This window comes from Anomaloglossus baeobatrachus, chromosome 2 (assembly GCF_048569485.1).
Source record: "Anomaloglossus baeobatrachus isolate aAnoBae1 chromosome 2, aAnoBae1.hap1, whole genome shotgun sequence".
NCBI lineage: Eukaryota > Metazoa > Chordata > Amphibia > Anura > Aromobatidae > Anomaloglossus > Anomaloglossus baeobatrachus.
In genome coordinates, this window is record NC_134354.1 from 720428266 (window position 1) to 720450678 (window position 22413).

The 22413-nt window shown below is 46.1% G+C and overlaps 1 protein-coding gene across 8 annotated transcripts in view; it reads right to left on the reverse strand.

The window, feature by feature from the left end:
• The window catches only part of FRY (FRY microtubule binding protein), a 645836-nt gene that overhangs the window by 312482 nt on the left and 310941 nt on the right, over positions 1-22413 (reverse strand). For all 8 annotated transcript variants that reach the window (XM_075337351.1, XM_075337349.1, XM_075337348.1 and 5 more), the window contains one exon: positions 9260-9459. In XM_075337351.1, the coding sequence (XP_075193466.1) occupies positions 9260-9379 (120 nt within the window). In that variant the 5' untranslated portion in view covers positions 9380-9459. The remainder of the gene's footprint in view (positions 1-9259; positions 9460-22413) is intronic.

Below are 22413 nucleotides of genomic sequence, written 5' to 3' on the forward strand. Positions count from 1 at the left end.
GACTCTAAAATTTTAATATTTTGTTGGAGTGATCACCACCATTTTTGCCCAATATCTCACATTGGGGAACACACACACCATGATTTATACCAATTCTTGCTTGCCAACAAACATCAGCACCCGACCAATTGAAGTTAAATTATAGTATAAGGGCTCCATGCACATAAGGCAAAAATTGACTAAACTATCAATTTTCAGAAGAACCAGCCAACTATTAAATATGAATGATGGCTTCTCAACCCCTCTGACAAAATGTCAGGACAAAATAGTTTAGGATTGTTTAACTTCAAAGCCTGATCGTTTAGTTCTCAGGAGAAAAAGCCCTGATTAACAGGAGATTACTCAACTCTACCCATTGAGAGTACATGTCCCCTTGGTTGAACCAATCTTGCATGTGTATGGTCAACAGTTATGATGGGCCCTTTCAAGGCTTATTCCCCAAAAAAGTTATCCCATGTCTATAGGATAGGAAATAACTTACTGATTAATTGGAACCCATAGTGATCACAAGGATGGGGATTTGGAACCCGGTAACCAACATCTGCCAAGCCCCATCATGAATTGATCCTTGATCTCGGCATTCTCCAGCAATCCCGTAGACCAGGAAGCAGAGGTTGAGCATGGGCACTTTTATACCATTCAAGATAGGGCATTACAGAGCTTGGTTTCCAGGTTCTAGAGTCCTGCTGTTAGGATAGCTGGGAGTCTGACTTCTATGGATAGTGAAAATCTGACTATTTTGGGAATAACTCAAACCTTGCACACATCAGCATACACACCCTTTCTGACTATCATACCACTGTCCTCCATATCTTCAGTCCACAACACAAACAGTGCCACCACTTTCTACAACGCCACTCTCACGTCAGCTATTGATTCAGTTGCTCCTCTTGTGCATGGCAGAGTGAGACAAATGAATAGACAACCCTGGCACAACAGCCTCACTAAAAAACTGCAGCAAGTGTCTAGGGCTGCAGAGCGGCGCTGGAAGAAAACGCACTCCCAGGAAGACTTCACCACATTCAAAAATGCAATTCACACATTTCGCTTGTCCCTTACCTCGGCTAAACAGGAATACTTCAGAAACCTCATATCCTCTTTAAACACACAACCCCAAACAGTTATTCAATACTTTCAACTCCCTCCTTCGCCCACCACTGCCCCCTCCAACCTCCCTCATTTCCGCAGAAGAATTTGCCACATATTTCAAAGAAAAGATCGACCAAACCAGACAAGTCTTTTCTGCTCAACCACCACAACCCCTTCATATAACAGACCACTGCTCCTCCCCCATAAACTTCCTCTCCACTATCACCGAAGAAGAGCTTGCACATCTTCTCTCAAAAGCGCACCTCACCACCTGCGCACTTGATCCCATCCCAACCCACCTCCTCCCCAACCTCACCACTATCCTAATTCCAGCCTTAACCCATCTCTACAACCTAATCTTTAACAACTGGTACCTTCCCCTCTGCCTTTAAACATGCAACAGTCACACCCATCCTAAAGAAACCTTCCCTCGACCCAACCTCTGCTGCCAGCTATCGCCCCATATCGCTACTCCCATTCGCCTCAAAACTCCTGGAACAGCACGTCCATGCAGAAATTTCCTCCCACCTCTCCTCTAACTCTCACTTTGACAACCTACAGTCCGGCTTCCGTCCACATCATTCCACTGAAACTGCCCTGACTAAAATCACAAATGACTTACTTACTGCCAAAGCTAACAACCACTTCTCTATACTCCTCCTTCTAGACCTGTCCTCAGCTTTTGACACTGTTGACCACTCCCTCCTACTACAGATCCTCTCTTCCCTTGGTGTCAGAGACCTCGCCCTCTCTTGGATCTCTTCATACCTCTCCAACCGCACTTTTTGTGTCTCCCACTCCCACACAACCTCTTCCTCCCGTCCTCTCTCTGTTGGTGTCCCTCAAGGCTCTGTCCTGGGACCATTACTTTTTTCTATCTATACATTTGGCCTGGGACAACTCAAAGTCCCATGGCTTCCAGTACTACCTATATGCCGATGACACTCAGATCTACCTCTCTGGCCCAGATGTCACATCTCTGCTGTCCAGAATCCCAGAGTGCCTATCTGCTATATCTTCCTTCTTCTCCTCTCGCTTCCTAAAGCTCAATGTGGCCAAAACTGAACTGATCATCTTTCCTCCATCTCACGTACACTCTCTACCTGATCTATTACAATAAATAACATCACGCTCTCCCCAGCACCCAAAGTTCGGTGCCTCGGAGTGACCTTTGACTCTGCCTTGTCCTTCATACCACACATTCAATCCCTCACCACCTCCTGTCGTCTTCAACTCAAAAATATTTCCAGAATCCGTCCCTTCATCAATTCTCAATCTACAAAAATGTTAGTGCATGCCCTCATAATCTCCTGCCTCGACTACTGCAACATCCTCCTCTGTGGTCTCCCTGCTAACACGCTCACCCCTCTCCAGTCCATCCTTAATGCTGCTGCCCGACTGATCCACCTCTCGCCTCACTACCACCCTGCTTCTCCTCTCTGCATGTCCCTTCACTGGCTTCACCACCGTGCGGAGCTGCCGCCCCACCACCGTGCGGAGCTGCCGCCCCACCACCGTGCGGAGCTGCTGCCCCACCTACACCCCACCTACTGTCTCCTCCCCATAATCCTATAGAATGTAAGCCCGCAAGGGTAGGGTCCTCTTCCCTCTGTACTAGTCTGTCTACTGTAACTTGTATATGTATTCTGTATGTAACCCCCTTCTCATGTACAGCACCATGGAACTAATGGTGCTCTATAAATAAATAATAATAATAAAAATAATAATGTTCTGACTATGACATGGCTTCCATTATTACTGGAACTATGAAGATTAAAGCCAGGCCCCGAATACTAAGCACAAACATCACAACGGGAAAGAAGGCGACTAAATCTATGGCTAACCGGAGGCACACCAAGTGAAGTTCTGCCAAACCTAAAACAATGAAGGCGCATTTTGGTATATTTCCTAAAATCCATTTCTAAGGCTTCATTCGTCTGTTCAGTATTAGCATAGATTTAGTGTATTGCAAAAGAAATATTAGTATTTTATGGCATATAAAAATCGATTAATCTAAATGTGGGTTCATATTGACAAACTGTGCAATTATTAACTACTGTTCTGCATAAAATACGGGATGGGAGAACAGATGTGTCTGTGGAGGGAGGTGAGAGTCGCTCAGGAAGTTGTAAAGATCCCATCACGTAAAAATAGATTGGGCAAGACACCAAATACAACAGCAAAATGCTGAGTAATGTGTTTTGTCAATGTCGGGAAAATCTGATAACAGACCGAGGCTGGACGTGATCTGCATTCATAGACACATAGGACGTTCTCATCAATATAAATATAGAAAATGCACAATCACAGCAAGGGAAGAACATTCCTTATCCAGGAAAGCACGGAATACTGCGCAGCGCAGTGCTAGACCCGTGTGTAACTAGTGCAATCAAAATGTGCCGCAGCTACTGGAGCAAACATGTCCCAACCTGCACTCAGAAAAGGAGAGCTGGAAAACAACTGGTTACGAAGAGTTTTAATTCATTTTCAACGACAGTTCACACTTTAAAGAGCTAGCACAGAACATACAGTACATCTCTATTTTTGATAACCAGCCAAGGTAAAGCCAAGGTAAAGCAGACAGCGGAGGGTTGCAGCCCACAGCTGTCTGCTTTACCTGAGCTGGTTATCAAAACTAGGTGGGAGCCCCCAGCATGTTTTTTTTCCCCTATCTTTATTGTTTACAGCAACATGCAATGAAGCTTGCTGATTGCACTGTTTTTTTGTTTTTTGTCCGTGTTTGAGTTCGAGCCCTGGACATCCGGTTTCCGGTCCAAACCCCAAATTTTACCGTTTAGGTTCACTCATCCCTACTCACAAAACATAAAATGAGACTTTTCAACAACCACAAGATTGGTTAGAATTAAATGTAACAATGTTAAAATAAGAAAAAGAGGTTTCCAGCGCCAGGAATAGGTTAAAAATCCTTTTTTATTGAAAATAAGGTAATAAAAATCCAGCAAATACTGTAATAGATGTCAGAAAGATGGCAGAACAACGCGTTTCGACGCTTCAGGTCTTAGTCATGTTCTTTGACCTGAAGCGTCGAAACGCGTTGTTCTGCCATCTTTCTGACATCTATTACAGTATCTGCTGGATTTTTATTACCTTATTTTCAATAAAAAAGGATTTTTAACCTATTCCTGGCGCTGGAAACCTCTTTTTCTATTTTCACTTGGATGGCTGCCGAGCCTCATTCCTTGCGCAGGATCCCTGATTGCAGCCAGCAGGTCAGTCCTTGGTGAGATGGACTCTCCCTTATCTTTTTGGACACAATGTTAAAATAAGACCCCAAGACTAAAGGGGTAGTTTAGGCTATCCTTAGGATAAGCCATCAGACGAGATCAGCTGCTCCCTGTGCCGATCGCATTTGGATTTGCTTAGTTGAGGAGCAGATCAGCACAGCTCTGTCAACTGCACAATGGCCACAGCATTGTACTGTAGATCCGCAGCCATTCTTTCAAATAGGGGGTGGTTGTGTAGGACCTGGCTGTGACCACTATACAGATTAGGCTCCGTATCTCATCATAACCGGCTTCTGCCAACACCAAGAACAGCTGATTGGCAGAGTGCTGCACCCTCACCAATCTGGTATTCATTACCTATCCTACAGAGAGGTCATCAATATTAATATAAGGCTACATTCACACTTCAGTCTTTTTCCATCAGTCACAATCCATCGCCTTGAGAAAATACGGTATCCTGCAAAATATTTTGCAGGATTCAGTTTTTTCCCCATAGAGTCGTATTAACGACGGATTGCGACCGATGGCATTGCATCCGTCGCGCGACGGAACAGTCGTGGATTGACTGACAGTCAGGCGGAAACAACAAAGAATGTAACTTTTTTGTGTTGGTCAAAAAAACGGAGAGGGACGGATCTACATTCTAACAAAGACTATTGAATGTGTGATGGAAAATAAGTTATCTGCAGGGAGCAGATCCCTCAGAATAGCTCCATTTACCAATGGTTACAAAGATTATGAAATACTAAGTCCCTATAAAAAGTATTTTAATTGCTCTCCGCAGCACAGACCTCAAATATAAAATATTCCATATTCAGATAAAAGATTTATGATATTAAAAGTTCCATAAATTATATACTCATTAGGTTTACATCATACTGCATTAACATCTATCAGGGCACACACACACACACACACACACTATATATATATGTATATACAGTGCCTACAAGTAGTATTCAACCCCCTGCAGATTTAGCAGGTTTGATAAGATGCAAATAAGTTAGAGCCTGCAAACTTCAAACAAGAGCAGGATTTATGAACAGATGCATAAATCTTACAAACCAACAAGTTATGTTGCTCAGTTAAATTTTAATAAATTTTCAACATAAAAGTGTGGGTCAATTATTATTCAACCCCTAGGTTTAATATTTTGTGGAATAACCCTTGTTTGCAATTACAGCTAATAATCGTCTTTTTATAAGACCTGATCAGGCCGGCACAGGTCTCTGTAGTTATCTTGGCCCACTCCTCCATGCAGATCTTCTCCAAGTTATCTAGGTTCTTTGGGTGTCTCATGTGGACTTTAATCTTGAGCTCCTTCCACAAGTTTTCAATTGGGTTAAGGTCAGGACTAGGCCACTGCAACACCTTGATTTTTTCCCTCTTGAACCAGGCCTTGGTTTTCTTGGCTGTGTGCTTTGGGTTGTTGTCTTGTTGGAAGATGAAATGACGACCCATCTTAAGATCCTTGATGGAGGAGCAGAGGTTCTTGGCCAAAATCTCCAGGTAGGCCGTGCTATTCATCTTCCCATGGATGCGGACCAGATGGCCAGGCCCCTTGGCTGAGAAACAGCCCCACAGTATGATGCTGCCACCACCATGCTTGACTGTAGGGATGGTATTCTTGGGGTCGTATGCAGTGCCATCCAGTCTCCAAACGTCACATGTATGTATGGTTGGCACCAAAGATCTCGATCTTGGTCTCATCAGACCAGAGAACCTTGAACCAATCTGTCTCAGAGTCCTCCAAGTGATCATGAGCAAACTGTAGACGAGCCTTGACATGACGCTTTGAAAGTAAAGGTACCTTATGGGCTCGTCTGGAATGGAGACCATTGCGGTGGAGTATGTTACTTATGGTATTGACTGAAACCAATGTCACCAGTGCCATGAGATCTTCCCGGAGCTCCTTCCTGGTTGTCCTTGGGTTAGCCTTGACTCTTTGGACAAGCCTGGCCTCGGCACGGGTGGAAACTTTCAAAGGCTGTCCAGGCCGTGGAAGGCTAACAGTAGTTCCATAAGCCTTCCACTTCCGGATGATGCTGCCAACAGTGGAGACAGGTAGGCCCAACTCCTTGGAAAGGGTTTTGTACCCCTTGCCAGCCTTGTGACCCTCCACGATCTTGTCTCCGATGGCCTTGGAATGCTCCTTTGTCTTTCCCATGTTGACCAAGTATGAGTGCTGTTCAAAAGTTTGGGGAGGGTCTTAATTAGTCAGAAAAGGCTGGAAAAAGAGATAATTAATCCAAACATGTGAAGCTCATTGTTCTTTGTGCCTGAAATACTTCTTAATACTTTAGGGGAACCAAACAGAATTCTGGTGGTTTGAGGGGTTGAATAATAAATGACCCTCTGAATAAACTTTTCACAATTTAAAAAAAAAAAAAAAAAGAAACAACATTCTTTTTTGCTGCAGTGCATTTCACACTTCCAGGCTGATCTACAGTCCAAATGTCACAATGCCAAGTTAATTCCGAATGTGTAAACCTGCTAAATCTGCAGGGGGTTGAATACTACTTGTAGGCACTGTATAAATACACACACACACACACTATATATATGTATATATAAATACACACACACACACACACAACATATATATACACATACACACACACTCTGCAGGTGAAATAAGTATGGAACACGTCACCAGTTTTTTATGCAAACATGTCTCTAGAGGTGCTATTGACATGACTTTCTCTCAAGATGTTGGTGACAACCCATACAAACCACATAGGTAAAGAAATCAAACCATAGATGTTCGTAAATTATGTGTAATAATGAGAAATGAAAGGAAAAAGTACTGAACACAGTTTCTGAAATTTATGTAATACTTCATACAAAACCCTTTGTCCGTGACGACAGCTTCAAGATGCCTCCTGTATGGAGCAACTAGTCGCATGCATTGCTCAGGTGTGATTTTGCCCACTCTTCCACACAAACACTTTTCAAATCCTGAAGGTACATATACATTGAGGACATTCGGAATACCCACATGGTTACCCATATATTCTCATAGTTATTTCCATATTCAATAAAAATTAATTAATCACGTGTGGGTTATCTGGACTATATATAGGACAATCACATAAACATATACAAGAAAAGGAGGAAAAAACGCGATCAAACTGTCCAGATATGTGCAAATTATTTTATTGGTCAAGTGAAGGGTTAAAACACCATAAAATTGCATAAATGCCCGGGTACATACAAAACCAAGATTAAGCCATCATTATTGAAGGTTGATGATATATAGAATTAACCAGGACGACCAAATGCACAGCATAATTATAATAATATGAGTGTCAGACTAGATATTATATCTATACGATGCTATACAATTCACCCAAAGTCTATATAGATGAAGTGTTAAATGAAAGACTATAATATAAGCTCACAAGGCTATTATATACACAAATACAATGACAAGGTATCAGAGAGCCAAAGTATATAGTATAACGCTGTGGTGCTATATAGTAATCCTGAAATCTATATACAGGCAGCAATAGATTAGTTAATTAGGCTGAACCGTAATATTGGCACACCACATTCATTTGAACGTTACAGTCATATGAAAAAGTTTGGGCACCCCTATTAATGTTAACCTTTTTCTTTAAAACAATTTGGGTTTTTGCAACAGCTATTTCAGTTTCATATATCTAATAACTGATGGACTGAGTAATATTTCTGGATTGAAATGAGGTTTATTGTACTAACAGAAAATGTGCAATCCGCATTTAAACAAAATTTGACCGGTGCAAAAGTATGGGCACCTCAACATAAAAGGGACATTAATATTTTGTAGATCCTCCTTTTGCAAAAATAACAGCCACTAGTCTCTTCCTGTAGCTTTATAACAATAACAACAGATAACAATTTCCACAATTCTGTATACGTTCCTATGTTAATGTGTGCAATTGTGACGCCCTGGACTAGCCAGGTAGTCACAGGTAGACCCCCTGCACAAACACCAGCCCCTAAATAGGTGTAACCAACCAACCTAAAAACCCTGAGTCACCCCTCTCAGGTCTTGACGTTCACACCTGGGGGCGGAGCCAGGCGGTTGGCCACGCCCTCCGAGGAGTTCGGAGAGCCTGAGGTGGAAAAAACACAAGCAGATGAAGTTAGGGAGGAGGAGAGATCAGTTGTGGAGGTGAAGGAGAGCAGTAGGAGTGTGTCAACGTTTGTCCGGGATCTGGGTAGGAGCCCAGATTCCCTGTGACCAGGAGGCAGACGGTGCAACAGCCCACCGAGGGGGATAGAAAGCCACCGCACAGGCAGAGAGATCCCACGGGCCAGCGCCTGCGGGCAAACGGGTTCCCCGACACACAAAGCCGGGGAGCGAACTACCGTTGCTGAAGCATAGGCAGTCAAGTTCTACCACAGAGGTGCAGGAGAAAGGCGGGAACCATCAACCTGAGAAAAAGGCAAAGCGCAGCCGGCTGCGGGCACCGACTACCATCCTTTTTGGTTTACCAGAGACTCCGGTGTATCTGTCATAGTGAGTACAACAGTGCCCTCGGGCCGCGCACCGCACCGCACCATCCCGCTCAAGGAGGGGTCAACACCAGGCTGCATAACACCGTCCCCGGGAGCCTAGTTAACGGCAGCGGTGGTGTCCACATTCACCACAACCAGTGGGTGGCGTCACGAACTTACAACCCTAAACGCCACGGCCTCGGCAGTGAACCTTCCCCACCGAAATCCCTACACTTAGCGCCAGCTTCCCTTCAGAGCGACGTGACTCCCGGGTCCGGGAGGAGCTCGAGCCACCCACTGACGAGCACGGATCCGAGCGGCTCGGCAGCCGGCCAAGCCCCGGGGCGGTGCACAATGCTTCCAGTTAAATTATATAAAATTTGGCAAAACTCCCCAAACTTTTGGAATGATCTGATATATTGCAACTTTTCTAGGTTACTCACCAGGGGTTCAGCCATTATGATGCGAATCTTGCGTTCCGCTTGAGTAGTAAAATTTGCAAATAAGCTCTTGAGAATATATTCTCCAGGTTTACTCTCTGGGTCAATGTTGATGGGCAACATGGTTGGTGGTCCTTTGTCTCTTTGTGTGCTGGATACTGGTTGTACTTGTGGTTTTATATATCCGTTACCCACCGGAGAAGCTAAAATGCAAACAAACAAAACGCATAAATACTAAATTTAAACAAAAATTTGAAGAAAGCATTTATAACATTTTGGAACAGATTTAAAGAGAAGCTCTAATTTAGAGTCAAAATTTACATATCAGCATTCAACGAACAATCGTATACGGTATCCAACTAATATCCTGGTTTGTTGTGAAATTGGCGTCATCTTTTCAACAAACTAAGACATTTTGCAATATATCTTAGCAGAGTTTTGCCATTTCATTAGTTTATGAGCCAGTGGTTATCCTCTTCCTTGTCCACTGAACTCACCATTCATTCTGAAAATAGCTAAAATCAGTTTTGCTCAAGATAAAATGGACTGCCGGCATGCTAAGGGACCAGATTACAGATGTCTACTGAAATCTATGGAGGGGCATCAGAGTGATTACATCAGAAAGACCGATTGTTCTACAGCTTTCTAGTAAGTGTTTTATCTCACCCCAGATTCACAGCTGCACTGCTCAGTACTGCTGTTAAGTGTCCTACATTCTGGTGGAGCTTCTGAATTGTCATGTCATCAATTTTCTTATTTTTTATTAAATATACCACAAACCATTTTGCACCGTTCCCATCATTTACCTTTCTAGCACCTCACAATGCAAGCAAGATCCAAAAGTAGGAAAACAACCCAAAATCTCACTGCACAAACACTTCCGACACTAGATGGCAAGAAAACTGTACACTACAAGTTCTAGCTACAACATAAATGCAGAAATGAGCAGAATAAAGTGGAGAGTTGGTAAAGAAAAAGTCATTTATAGCTCAGGAAACACAAAACATAAATATCTAATTGGGCCAGTCGGATAATAATGGGCAGTGGTCTTGGGGGTGTTCTCAGTAAAGACATTCATAGTATTCAGCGATATTGTGTCTGACGGACCAGGGTTCAACCACCATGACCATCATTAAGGAGAGATCCTGCTCCGCTTGGGCCACATCGATAATATGGACATGTTTTGGTCAAACTATCATCCATTAAATAAAAGAACTTAAATTAACAAAGAAATATAATATTGGTATGACAGAAAATCTATATACAATCCTGTGTTATGACACGCGAGCCCCAAGACCAATCAGTGCCGGGTTCCTTCTCCCTGCCTTTGGCCATTTGAGCAGCAAGTAAACGCAGAGCTCACATCCTGCTCAAATGTCCGAAGGCGGGGAAACGACGCCGAGTGCTGGTTGTTATGACCCGTGGGCCCAGAGACCAATTAGTGCCAGATGTCAGTCTCCCCACCTTCGAACATCTGAGCAGGATGTGAGTGTTGCGCTGACTTCCTGCTCAAACTACCAAAGGCGGGGTGAAGGAAGCCGGCGCTGATTGGTTGCGGGGCCTGCGTGTCATAATGTCACGTGGGCCCTGGGAACACTGCTTCAGACATCGCTGGAACCACGATCGCACCACAGGAAGTATAGGCTTATATATTTTTACGTCGGCAAACAAGAGGAATGAGAAGGAGTTGTCGAAGTGGTTGACATCCTTTTTAAGAGAAAAGATGGGTGGCATTGACCAATTTGCAGACAAAATACAAGTGAATGGGTCCACATAACAGCGGGCATTGTCGAATCATTAAAGGAATACCTCAAACAAACCCCCTCATACCCCGCCTAAAATAAACAGACTACACACCAATATGGATTTAATTGGCCACAACAGCCTTTTATTGTAACCAACAACATAAACACAACACATAACCTACAAAAACCGGAGGGTGGTCCTTGAAGCCCCAAACCTGCCGATGGGTATTCTACTTAAAACTGCAGCCAGGCTGATCTCCAGCCGTTCTAGCACCAGCTCGGAAACGCCAGTTAAACAACAACCTGGCTTTGTTACAAACGCAAGCCCCAACCCACGGCCCATGCAGGCCTACCACGGGAATTCCTCTACCCGCCAGCATATAAAGTCCAATTGAGGGGTCCTGAATCTTGTGGGTTCCCCTCCCCACCGTTCCGCCACAAACCACAAATTCCAACTTCGAGAACCATTTTCCCCTTGCCACGCTGCTACGACAAAATACTAAATTATTGAGTGCCCAATTCCCCTGTAATAACCAATAAGCAATAACCAACCCAAATGAATTTTTTTATTTTTTTGGTTAAGGTAAACAAGACAAAAATGGGAGGGTGGATATGAGATTGCTCACTCGCCGTGCCTAAAACGGATGCGGTCACTAATGGACCAACCCTCAAACTCCCCCTACTATCCCCACCTTTTCCTTGACTACACCGACAATGCGATGTCAAGTTCCCTTTTTCCACACTCTCTAAAAAGCTTTTAAACCCTAACTAAGCCCAATCACTTGTTCCCAGTAAAATTCCCGCCCTAACCCTGTCATGTCGGCCTCCCATTAAAAAGGCAGGGGCCCAGTACGGCCTCTCTAGAAAAAAAAAATAGAGATCACAAGGATGTTATACATGTTGCATCAATGTGCTGTCCAATTTTTTTTTACCGACTAATGGTCGGATAAGTTTGTAGAACCAGCAAATTGAGGTGCTTGAAAAATCCTTCAACTCCAAAAAACGTGGCGCTGATCCCCAAATGTATTATATCAGAAGGATTTTTATTCGGCTACTATAAAATATTACATAAAATATTACAACGCGTTTCGGCTAAAAATCTTAAAAAAAAAAAAAAAGATAGCCTTCTTCAGGTAAAATAACATGCTTTTGAACCACTACATTTAGAGTGGCGCCGCGTATGTCCCTTTTCATTTTAAACCCCTCAAAGTTTACCATCGTTTGTAGAACCAGCGGATTTTTCATTATTTGAGAAAAAAACAGGATAACACACGGATGATAAAAAACAGAAACTTGGACCAAGAATGGATGGAAAACGAATTTTGCGCACTACTCGGAAAAAATGCATTCAGCTATTTTTTGCTCATGCGGAATTGGCATGAGAAAAAAAATAATTTGAGTCTATTCTGAATCATTGAATAACACTGGTCTGAGTCCAATTGGATATTTTCTTGTCAGATGCATGTGCTTGTGTGAACCCGGCCTAAATATTTAGCAATTTGTTCTGTATTAAAAAAAAAAAAAAAAAAAAAAAAAAAAAAGTGGGCTAACTAAAAAAAACGACATGGGCTAACTAAAAAGACCGACATGGGCTAACTAAAAAGACCGACGTGGGCTAACTAAAAAGACCAACGTGGGCTAACTAAAAAGACCAACGTGGGCTAACTAAAAAGACCAACGTGGGCTAACTAAAAAGACCAAAGTGGGCTAACTAAGAAGACCAACTAAAAAGACCGACATGGGCTAACTAAAAAGACCGACGTGGACTAACTAAAAAGACCAAATAGAAAGACCGACGTGGGCTAACTAAAAAGACCGACGTGGACTGACTAAAAAGACCAACGTGGGCTAACTAAAAAGACCAACGTGGGCTAACTAAAAAGACCAACGTGGGCTAACTAAAAAGACCGACGTGGGCTAACTAAAAAGACCGACGTGGGCTAACTAAAAAGACCAACGTGGACTAACTAAAAAGACCAAATAAAAAGACCGACGTGGGCTAACTAAAAAGACCGACATGGACTAACTAAAAAGACCAACGTGGACTAACTAAGAAGACCGACGTGGACTAACTAAAATAAAATAAAAAATAAACTGCACCTGTGCTGTAACTTTTCTTGGTTATCCCACCTAGATGAAGTATTAAAATACTGACAACTAGGTGTTACTATTGCCCAAAAGGGACACTACCCTACAATGTGACACTGGCAGTTCTGATTGGACCGTGACATATTCTATAGGGATACGTCACTAAATGTTACCACCCAGTTGTCACTTTATTCAAAAAGTTTAAAATAGGAACAACAATGGAAGTGCACGATGTATTGTTACAGGAGAGGCTCCAGCGTTGTTATTTCATGGGGAATTCAGTTACTTACTCCATTATACGTGTATAGAGCTATACAGGCAGTGTAATATTCATATAGGTGTAATTTTTTTAAATCTGTGCCAGTTTAAATGATTTTTTTGCTGCTTTTCTTTTCATTTTTACATATTTCTCAGACTTTTTCGGCTTTCTGGGTGACCTAGAGTAAAATAAGGATCTCCTTGTGCCGGGCCGGGCTCACGCGCTGCCAGGGTATGTCACTTTCCTGCATTTCATGTCAGGAAGCATAAAAGAAAAGAAAACAAATACCAGCGCTGTTTTTCCATGCATGAGATTCCATAACTTAGATTCTCAGGCTGGCAGCCAGAAGGGGCTTAGTGTTCTGGGGAGGCCACAGCTCGCTCCTTGTGGACAGGAGAGTCCAGTCCGACACGGCACAGGGTGCCAGCTGCTGCCACAACAACACTGCGGCGCCAGACCCAGAAAGAATCGCTCACCTGTTCTCTTTCTTAATCCAATTAGCAGCACCGTATATACCGTATAATATGGAAATAGCAATTAAAGGTGCACAAAGCCTAAAAAGCACCACCTATGGGAGTCAACGCCACAGACAGGACGGATCATACCAGCTGTGGATCTGCATACACATGTCTCTGGAGAGTCTCAGAACTCAAATATGTGAGATAAAGGAGTGATCACAGTCAGCCCTCCAGTCCCCAGTATCATCAATGCTCAGTATATAGCATAGTATACAGCATAATCAGAGCGTCCTTTTTGATTAGATGACGTTCTTACGAAGTAGAAATCAAGTGTACCTGTCATTGCGAGTTGATCGGGATAAGTGATGTCTTGTGTCTTTGTCTAATGAGTCTGACAGGGGCAGGGTTCTCACCGGTAACAGCAAATATGCAGCTACCAGCCCTGCTCATCTCTCCACGTGGAAGGGAGAGCTTTTTCAACTAAACTAAAACTATATATACACATTATAACATGGCGGCTGATATATATCACACAAGTGATGTAATTATGGATGTCCGCTCTGGTACTTGTGTCGCGGGCGGGGAGGAGGGTGTCAGCACACCGCGCTCACCCTCTTCTGCTCGGGTCCGGCAGCTGCTCAGTGGTGGCTCGAGCTGTGGGCCGGATCCCAGGGTTTCTCGAGCGACACTCCTCGCCCGTGAGTGAAAGGGGATTTGTGGTTGGGTGTGGGGGATTGTTATAGTTCGTGACGCCACCCACGGTTGTGGTGATTTCACCACCGCTGCTCAATTCGGGGGTCCCGGGGATGGTGATGCGGAGCAGCCAGGTGTTGTGTTGCCCCTCCGTGGGTAGGGGTTGGTGATCCCGGGGCCCGGGGGTGGAGAAGGAGGTGCGGGGCCTTGTGGGCGCAGGGGGCAGCGCTGTGCCTTGCGGCACTGTGGTACTCACTCAGCCTGAGACTTGGACACAGTTTGTATGGTAAACCAAACGGCTGGTAGGACGGTCCCACAGACGGCTGCACCTGCACTCCCGGTAGTTGACGGTGATGTCACTCTTCCTTGCACCTATGGTTGACTTGTGGTAGCGGTGGATTCCCTCCGGTTACCCGCTCCCCGACTACAATATGGGCCGGAGGAGCTCTACACTTTGCCCGCAGGCGCTGGCCCTGAGAAACTGGTGCCTTGGCGGTGGCGGTGTCTCTCTGTAACGGTTGGACTGTTGCCTTCAATCGGGACTTGGTTGCTGGGGGATCTACGTCCCCTTCACTGACGGATTCGGCAAATTTGGCGACTCCTAGCCTTGCCGGGGTCCGAGAGGCCCCTGCCCTGGTGCTGACCGTCCCTCGGAACACCGCTCCAGACCACCGGGCACACAGCCAACGGGGTCCTTCCAGGAACTTCCAAACGGTCCCCCTCCAGACAGTCACCGCCGTCGCTGACCTTGCTGTTCTGGCCCTACACAAAGCTGGGCTCTCAGGCTTGGCACACTCTCTGCTCTGTCACCACTTCTTGCTTTCCTCCTTTTCCACTTTTCTTTCCTCCACTTTCACTTCTCTTATCTGCTCCTCACTCAACTCCGTTGTTTACTCTTGCCCTCCCCGGGCTAATCTGCCTGGTTTCTCCCGCCTCCAGAACTGTGATCTCCTTGGTGGGCGGAGCCAACCGCCTGGCCCACCCCCTGGTGTGAATCATCAGCCTCTGGAGGAAGGCAACAAGGATTTTTGGTTCAGCTTAGGTGTGCCTACCTGGGATGTGGGGTGTGGTGGTCTTGTGACCTGTGACCCCTGGCTTGCCCAGGGCGACACATTCCCCCTTAGCAAAATGCAGACCGTCCGCGGGCTGCCGTCCTACACCGGTTTTATTTTTCTGAAAAAGGGTAACAGGGTTAAACAACATGCATAACATTTTTAATAACTTCTTCCCAAGACGGGAGGCACATTTACTTCAAACGTTGCAACGGTTTACGGTTACGGTTTCCACTCTCTCCCACCCAAGTAACCTGGCCCTGATGCTGCCCCTAAAACCCAGGCAGCACCCCTTGACCCACAGTCCAGCACACGGTAGCCGAGCGGGATCTGTCCTTCCCTCCAGAGGGTAGCCACCGGTTCCTTTGGTGGCTGGGCCCTGGCCTGCTCTGCTCAGGGCCCTCCCTCCAACCTGCCTCTCCGGAGGCGGCACTGCGGAAAACGGTAACGGTAACCAACATATCTACAAGCCACTAACGTCTGTGGTTGCCCTGCAAGTTCACGGGCTTGTCCATGGATAGTTCCCATGCATTTTTAAACGGTCCCCACGGGGACAACGGTGCCGGCTCCAGCCGGTTGCAAATCACACGGTGAATCAGGTGAACTTCGGTTAATCATCTTTCTTATCATTCTTTCAGACAAACAAAGTGGTGGTCCCAACGGGGACGGTATTGCGGGCATTCACTGCCCTTTTGCGGCTCAGCAGTCCATTCTCACTCGTGGGGCTCTAGTGCCACCTTCACATGGTGCACCGCTCTGGACCCCAATGGTAGCTCGCTGCAGGCGATCTTCTTCCATATTCATGCGGGCATGCACATCCGCTCTACACCCCTCTCGGGCATCGATCTCCCTGCGCAGCTGCTGTTGCCGCCGCTCCCAACCGGGAGTACTTTCTGTTTGCTCCGGTTCAGCGTGTGCGGGGGACGGACCCAGCCAGAGTCCCTCCGTGTCGGCTACGACCGGCACCTTCAGTAATGAGGGACCCCGCTGTGACATGGCCTCCTGGCAGCTGCATCCCCGCCGTGCCTCCGGTGCATCTTTGCTGACGGGCTCAGCCTTTGGCTTCTTCCATAGAAGCGGTTCAGGGTGGTCATGAGCTTCTGCTGCAGGTCGGTCCGCCGGGGCGGATTGGCAGGGTACCGCTACCGGTGGTGGTGGTAGCGGGCCTAGTGGCGGGGCAGCAGCAGCTAACGCGGGTAGCGGGAGAGGCAGCAGGGTGAACGGGAATACAGGGACGTGGGTCTCTTACCCGTTCCTCCAAATCTTCCTCCACCTCGCATCTCCACATAGCAGCCACCACTTCCACCATGTCGGCCTCCCACTCCTCCAGGAGGAGCTGCATGCGGACCTGCAGACGGCTGCTTAGCTGGGCGGTCCGGACTTCCACCCACGCCGCCATGCCGGGCGCGGGGACCACGGTGTTGTTGGTCGGACTCAGCATCTTTAGCAGCGGCCTCTTCCAGGAACCAATAAATGGCCGCAGGGTCCTGGCGTCCCTGCTTCCACAGCCGCGCTCACATGCGGCCAGCCGCCATCGCGTCCCCCTTAGCTCTTTCCGGCCCCTCCTCTCTCGGGGCGGGGTTTCGGCCTCCGCGCCTCTACTGCTCGAGAAGACGCTCGAGCGGGAACTTTTCGCGCCAAAGATGGCGACTTCTGCAATTTTTCTGCCGGATACCTCCGGCGGTAACAAGGCGCACCTCTACCAGACGGCAGAGCGGTAAGATCCTGTTCGTGACGCCAAGTTGTCGCGGGCGGGGAGGAGGGTGTCAGCACACCGCGCTCACCCTCTTCTGCTCGGGTCCGGCAGCTGCTCAGTGGTGGCTCGAGCTGTGGGCCGGATCCCAGGGTTTCTCGAGCGACACTCCTCGCCCGTGAGTGAAAGGGGATTTGTGGTTGGGTGTGGGGGATTGTTATAGTTCGTGACGCCACCCACGGTTGTGGTGATTTCACCACCGCTGCTCAATTCGGGGGTCCCGGGGATGGTGATGCGGAGCAGCCAGGTGTTGTGTTGCCCCTCCGTGGGTAGGGGTTGGTGATCCCGGGGCCCGGGAGTTGAGAAGGAGTTGCGGGGCCTTGTGGGCGCAGGGACGCGGGGGGCAGCGCTGTGCCTTGCGGCACTGTGGTACTCACTCAGCCTGAGACTTGGACACAGTTTGTATGGTAAACCAAACGGCTGGTAGGACGGTCCCACAGACGGCTGCACCTGCACTCCCGGTAGTTGACGGTGATGTCACTCTTCCTTGCACCTATGGTTGACTTGTGGTAGCGGTGGATTCCCTCCGGTTACCCGCTCCCCGACTACAATCTGGGCCGGAGGAGCTCTACACTTTGCCCGCAGGCGCTGGCCCTGAGAAACTGGTGCCTTGGCGGTGGCGGTGTCTCTCTGTAACGGTTGGACTGTTGCCTTCAATCGGGACTTGGTTGCTGGGGGATCTACGTCCCCTTCACTGACGGATTCGGCAAATTTGGCGACTCCTAGCCTTGCCGGGGTCCGAGAGGCCCATGCCCTGGTGCTGACCGTCCCTCGGAACACCGCTCCAGACCACCGGGCACACAGCCAACGGGGTCCTTCCAGGAACTTCCAAACGGTCCCCCTCCAGACAGTCACCGCCGTCGCTGACCTTGCTGTTCTGGCCCTACACAAAGCTGGGCTCTCAGGCTTGGCACACTCTCTGCTCTGTCACCACTTCTTGCTTTCCTCCTTTTCCACTTTTCTTTCCTCCACTTTCACTTCTCTTATCTGCTCCTCACTCAACTCCGTTGTTTACTCTTGCCCTCCCCGGGCTAATCTGCCTGGTTTCTCCCGCCTCCAGAAGTGTGATCTCCTTGGTGGCCGGAGCCAACCGCCTGGCCCACCCCCTGGTGTGAATCATCAGCCTCTGGAGGAAGGCAACAAGGATTTTTGGTTCAGCTTAGGTGTGCCTACCTGGGATGTGGGGTGTGGTGGTGTTGTGAACTGTGACCCCTGGCTTGCCCAGGGCGACACATTTGTGGTGCTACGAGCCTTGTTAGGGTGTACCAGGGCCACGTTTTAAGGATAGCAGGAGAAATTGATGGGTCTGGCTATCCACATACCTCTGCCCGTGGGTGTGTCTAATCGGTTAAGATGGTGACTGATTGTTTGACACATGGTCAGTGTAGGGAGGCTGTGTTGTCTCCAGGAAAGAGTTAGCTGGTCCTCATTGGGACTGTGTGTGTAGAGGTTGTGGAGCCTCTGGAAGGAACCCTCTTAATGAAGAGACTGTTCGCTTCTTCTGACCGGAGTTAGTGTGTGGAGGTTTGTGACACCTCCGGAAGGAACCTCAGAGAGGAGTTGTGTGTACTGAGCGGGGTCAGTGAGTGGAGAGTGAGTTACCTTCACTGGGATACTTCAGCCAAGAAGTGTACCTGAACCTGCGCGCGAGTACCAAGACTTTAACGGACTGCGATACAGTGTATGTTCCCTTACGCCGTATGTAACCAGAAAGGCAGTTTATGTGCAATTTATAAATCCCGCTAAATGAAAGTGTTCCTGTGTGCTACCTCAAACAGCAAGCTGACGAGTAACGCCATCACATCATCAACAAAAAGTCACTAGATGATGCAGGGCCATAACTAGGCTGAGAGAACAGCAGCAGTATGGAACCAAGGTGCACAATATGGATGCGAGGAAAAAGTGTTGCATGTGTGGAGCAAATAAAATGTGCCTGGCTCATCATTTGTATGCTGCTGTCTGGGTGCAGAGTTAGGGCCGAAAACACAAAGGGAATCTGTCACCAGGTTTTACCACCTAATCTGAGAGCAGCATGGTGTAGAGACAGAGACCCTGATCCCAGCTATGTCCTACTCAGGCCACATGCACAGGTTACTAACTGTAGTTTTGATAAAATCACAGTTTTGGCAACAGGAATTTCACCATTAGAGTACTAGTAAACATGCTGCCATGTAGTCCTTTATATTTATGAACACTGTACTTCCCAACTTCCACTAATTGGCACCTTTCTGCCTATGCACAGTGTGAACAGAAAGCAGCTACTCAGTGTTGTAAGTGGGTTTATACAGAGCTCTGCATTAAATCTGCAGTAGATAAAACTGTGATTTTGTCAAAACTGGAGCAAACAGTCCAGTAAGTGACACAGCACTGATATCAGAGTCTCTGTTCCTATATTATGCTGCTCTCAGATGGGGGAGCAGAAACCTGATGACAAATTCCCTGTAATAGAGCCTCCAACGTATCAAACTTTGCAGTAGCCACTGCATTTAGAAGGTCCCAAGGAAATCCTGGCTTTCACTTTTTAATCTTTTGTACAGATATCCGGATGTATTCATGGAGTCCCAAATTGAGTCAACATTTTGGCTGCTACAGGTGGAGAAGGTTGGTGGGAAGAAACGGGAGTGAACCAGGGCAAGTTGAACCTATAACCGGCAACTGGAGGCCGTAAGCTATAGTGTGAAGCAAAACTCAAGGTTCACAGTAGGGAGATGGATGGATGGATGGATGGATAGACAACCATGTTCAAGAATGAACCCCCCCCTCCGAAGATCCCGGCCTGGACGGCACCAATCAGAACTGCTGCATTGTCGCCACACATCGTCCTCAATGAAGGTGCAACGATGTCTGGTGGCAGAAGCAGATGGAGCGTGTACAATCATGGAGGTCATAGCTGTATTTTCTTTGCCATGTATCATGAATAGAAAAGTCAAAAATGGATTTATTGTGAAATTTCGTCAATATACAGGAGAACATTTCCTGTACCCCTTCTGGAAAGTCACCTGTAGGTTGCGCTTCATAGTGACTTGAGCAGTGATTGAGCACATTCATCCCCAAGGAACCATTGTGAAGAGTCTTTTGGGTATTATACCCCGGTGCCAGTCTGGACAGCGCTGCGGCACAGGAGGGACCTTGGCCTCAAACACACAACCTCATGAATCATTATCAGGCCCTGGGACCTGTCCGGTGCGCAGGAGTCCGACATGACTTATTACACTCATCTTAAAAAGGGAGTACAGAGTAAAAGTCGTTTGGTACTTCAAAGAACAAGTTGCTATGGCAATTTACATTTATAATCATGATTTACTGACTCCTGAACCGGCAGACACTCCCTCATTAATAATGTATCACATTACTATTATAGTCTAGCACTTTGTGCAGACGGAAGATAATACTGCAAACTAGAAACATGAAAACAGGAGATAATGCTCTGAAAACTGCACAAAACAATAATATAAACAATATATGATGCCATGCTGGTTTTAAAGGGAATCTGTCAGCAGATTTTTGCTACCTCATCTGAAAGCAGCATTATGTAGGAAAAGAGATTCTGAATCCAATGATGTATCACTTAGATTACTGGGTGCAGCCGTTGTGACAGTTCTTCCCCCGCAAACACCACTTTTGCGTGTGCACATTGTATACTGACAGTGAGCTGCTAATCAGTGCTGGGGGTGAATCGAATTTGGACCAGGTCTGATGGGGGACCTAGTCCAGCAGTGTTAATCTATGGCCATATTAAAACACCACCACTGGGTGCAGCGCACAGGAGGTCAGCTATGCAGACAATAACACACCGGGATACTCAGCGCTGGACCTGGAGGCTGAGTAACACGTTTTTTCCGTGTGGTTTTTTTTTTTGTTGTTGTTTTTTTTTTAATAAAAACAAGCTATAACTACTTTTGCAAAACTAGAAACCCCTTTAAAATTATTTTTTTTTAATAATTTTTTTTGTGTAAATGTATGAAAAAAAATTAATTGCAAATTTGACACTGGATGTTAGGCCTAATATTAGACTCCTACTTCCTGTTCTTCACACAAACATTAGCAGTTACAGACTGTCTCAGACCCTACTAAATAATATGGTAGTATTTAGTGAGCAGATAGGGGGAGGAGGTAAGCTGTGAAATCACTTATTCTAAATGGGGCAAAAGGTGTTATCGGTTATTGTCGGACTCAGACCCTACTAAACAATATGGTAGTATTTAGTAAGCGTACTCATCAGGGTAAAGGTCATTGTGAAGGGAGGGAGAGGAGGGAAGCTGTGATATTACCTATTTTAAATGGTGGAAATTGTGTCACCTGTCATTGGCTGACTCTGACCCTACTGAATAATATGGTAGTATTTAGTCAGTGTGCTCTCATCAGGGTAAAGGTCATTGTGAATGAAGGGGGAACAGGTGAGCTGTGATATGACCTATTATGGAATGATGGAAATCGTGCTGTCATTGTCTAACTCAGACACTACCAAAATAATATGGTAGTATTTAGTGAGCATGTTTTGATCAGAGTAAAGGTCATTCCAAAGGGAAGAGGGGGAGGAGGTGAGCTGTGATAACACAATTTACACCATTTAGAATAGGTTATATCTATCATTGTATGACTCAGACCCTACTAAATAATAATATGTTAGTATTTAGTGAGTGAGCTTTCATCAGGGTAAATGTCATTGTGAAGGGAGGGGGAGGAGGTGAGCTCTGATATCACCTATTCTAACTTGTGGAAATTGTGTTATCTGTCATTGTAATCCTGCCTGTGATTATGAGACCACTAAAAAGTCTTCTGTACAGAACAGGAAGTATGAGACTAACATAAGGCCTAGTAATCGGCGTGAAAATTTTGGTTTTTATTTTATATCTATAATGATATGGAAAATAAGAAATATATATAAAAAAGTATATAAAAAATCAATTCAACATTAAACACAGACTTGAAAAATGTTTAAACACATTCCTTTTAACATGGCCACAACCACAGTGACTATTTGGGAACTCAGTCTCTGTAAGTAACAGTGTTAGAAATAATGGCTTTACATTCACTAGATCTCTGCTCTCCAAGTTATTCTGGATCTACACATGAACATGCAATGACAACTTTAAAAGCATGCTGGGA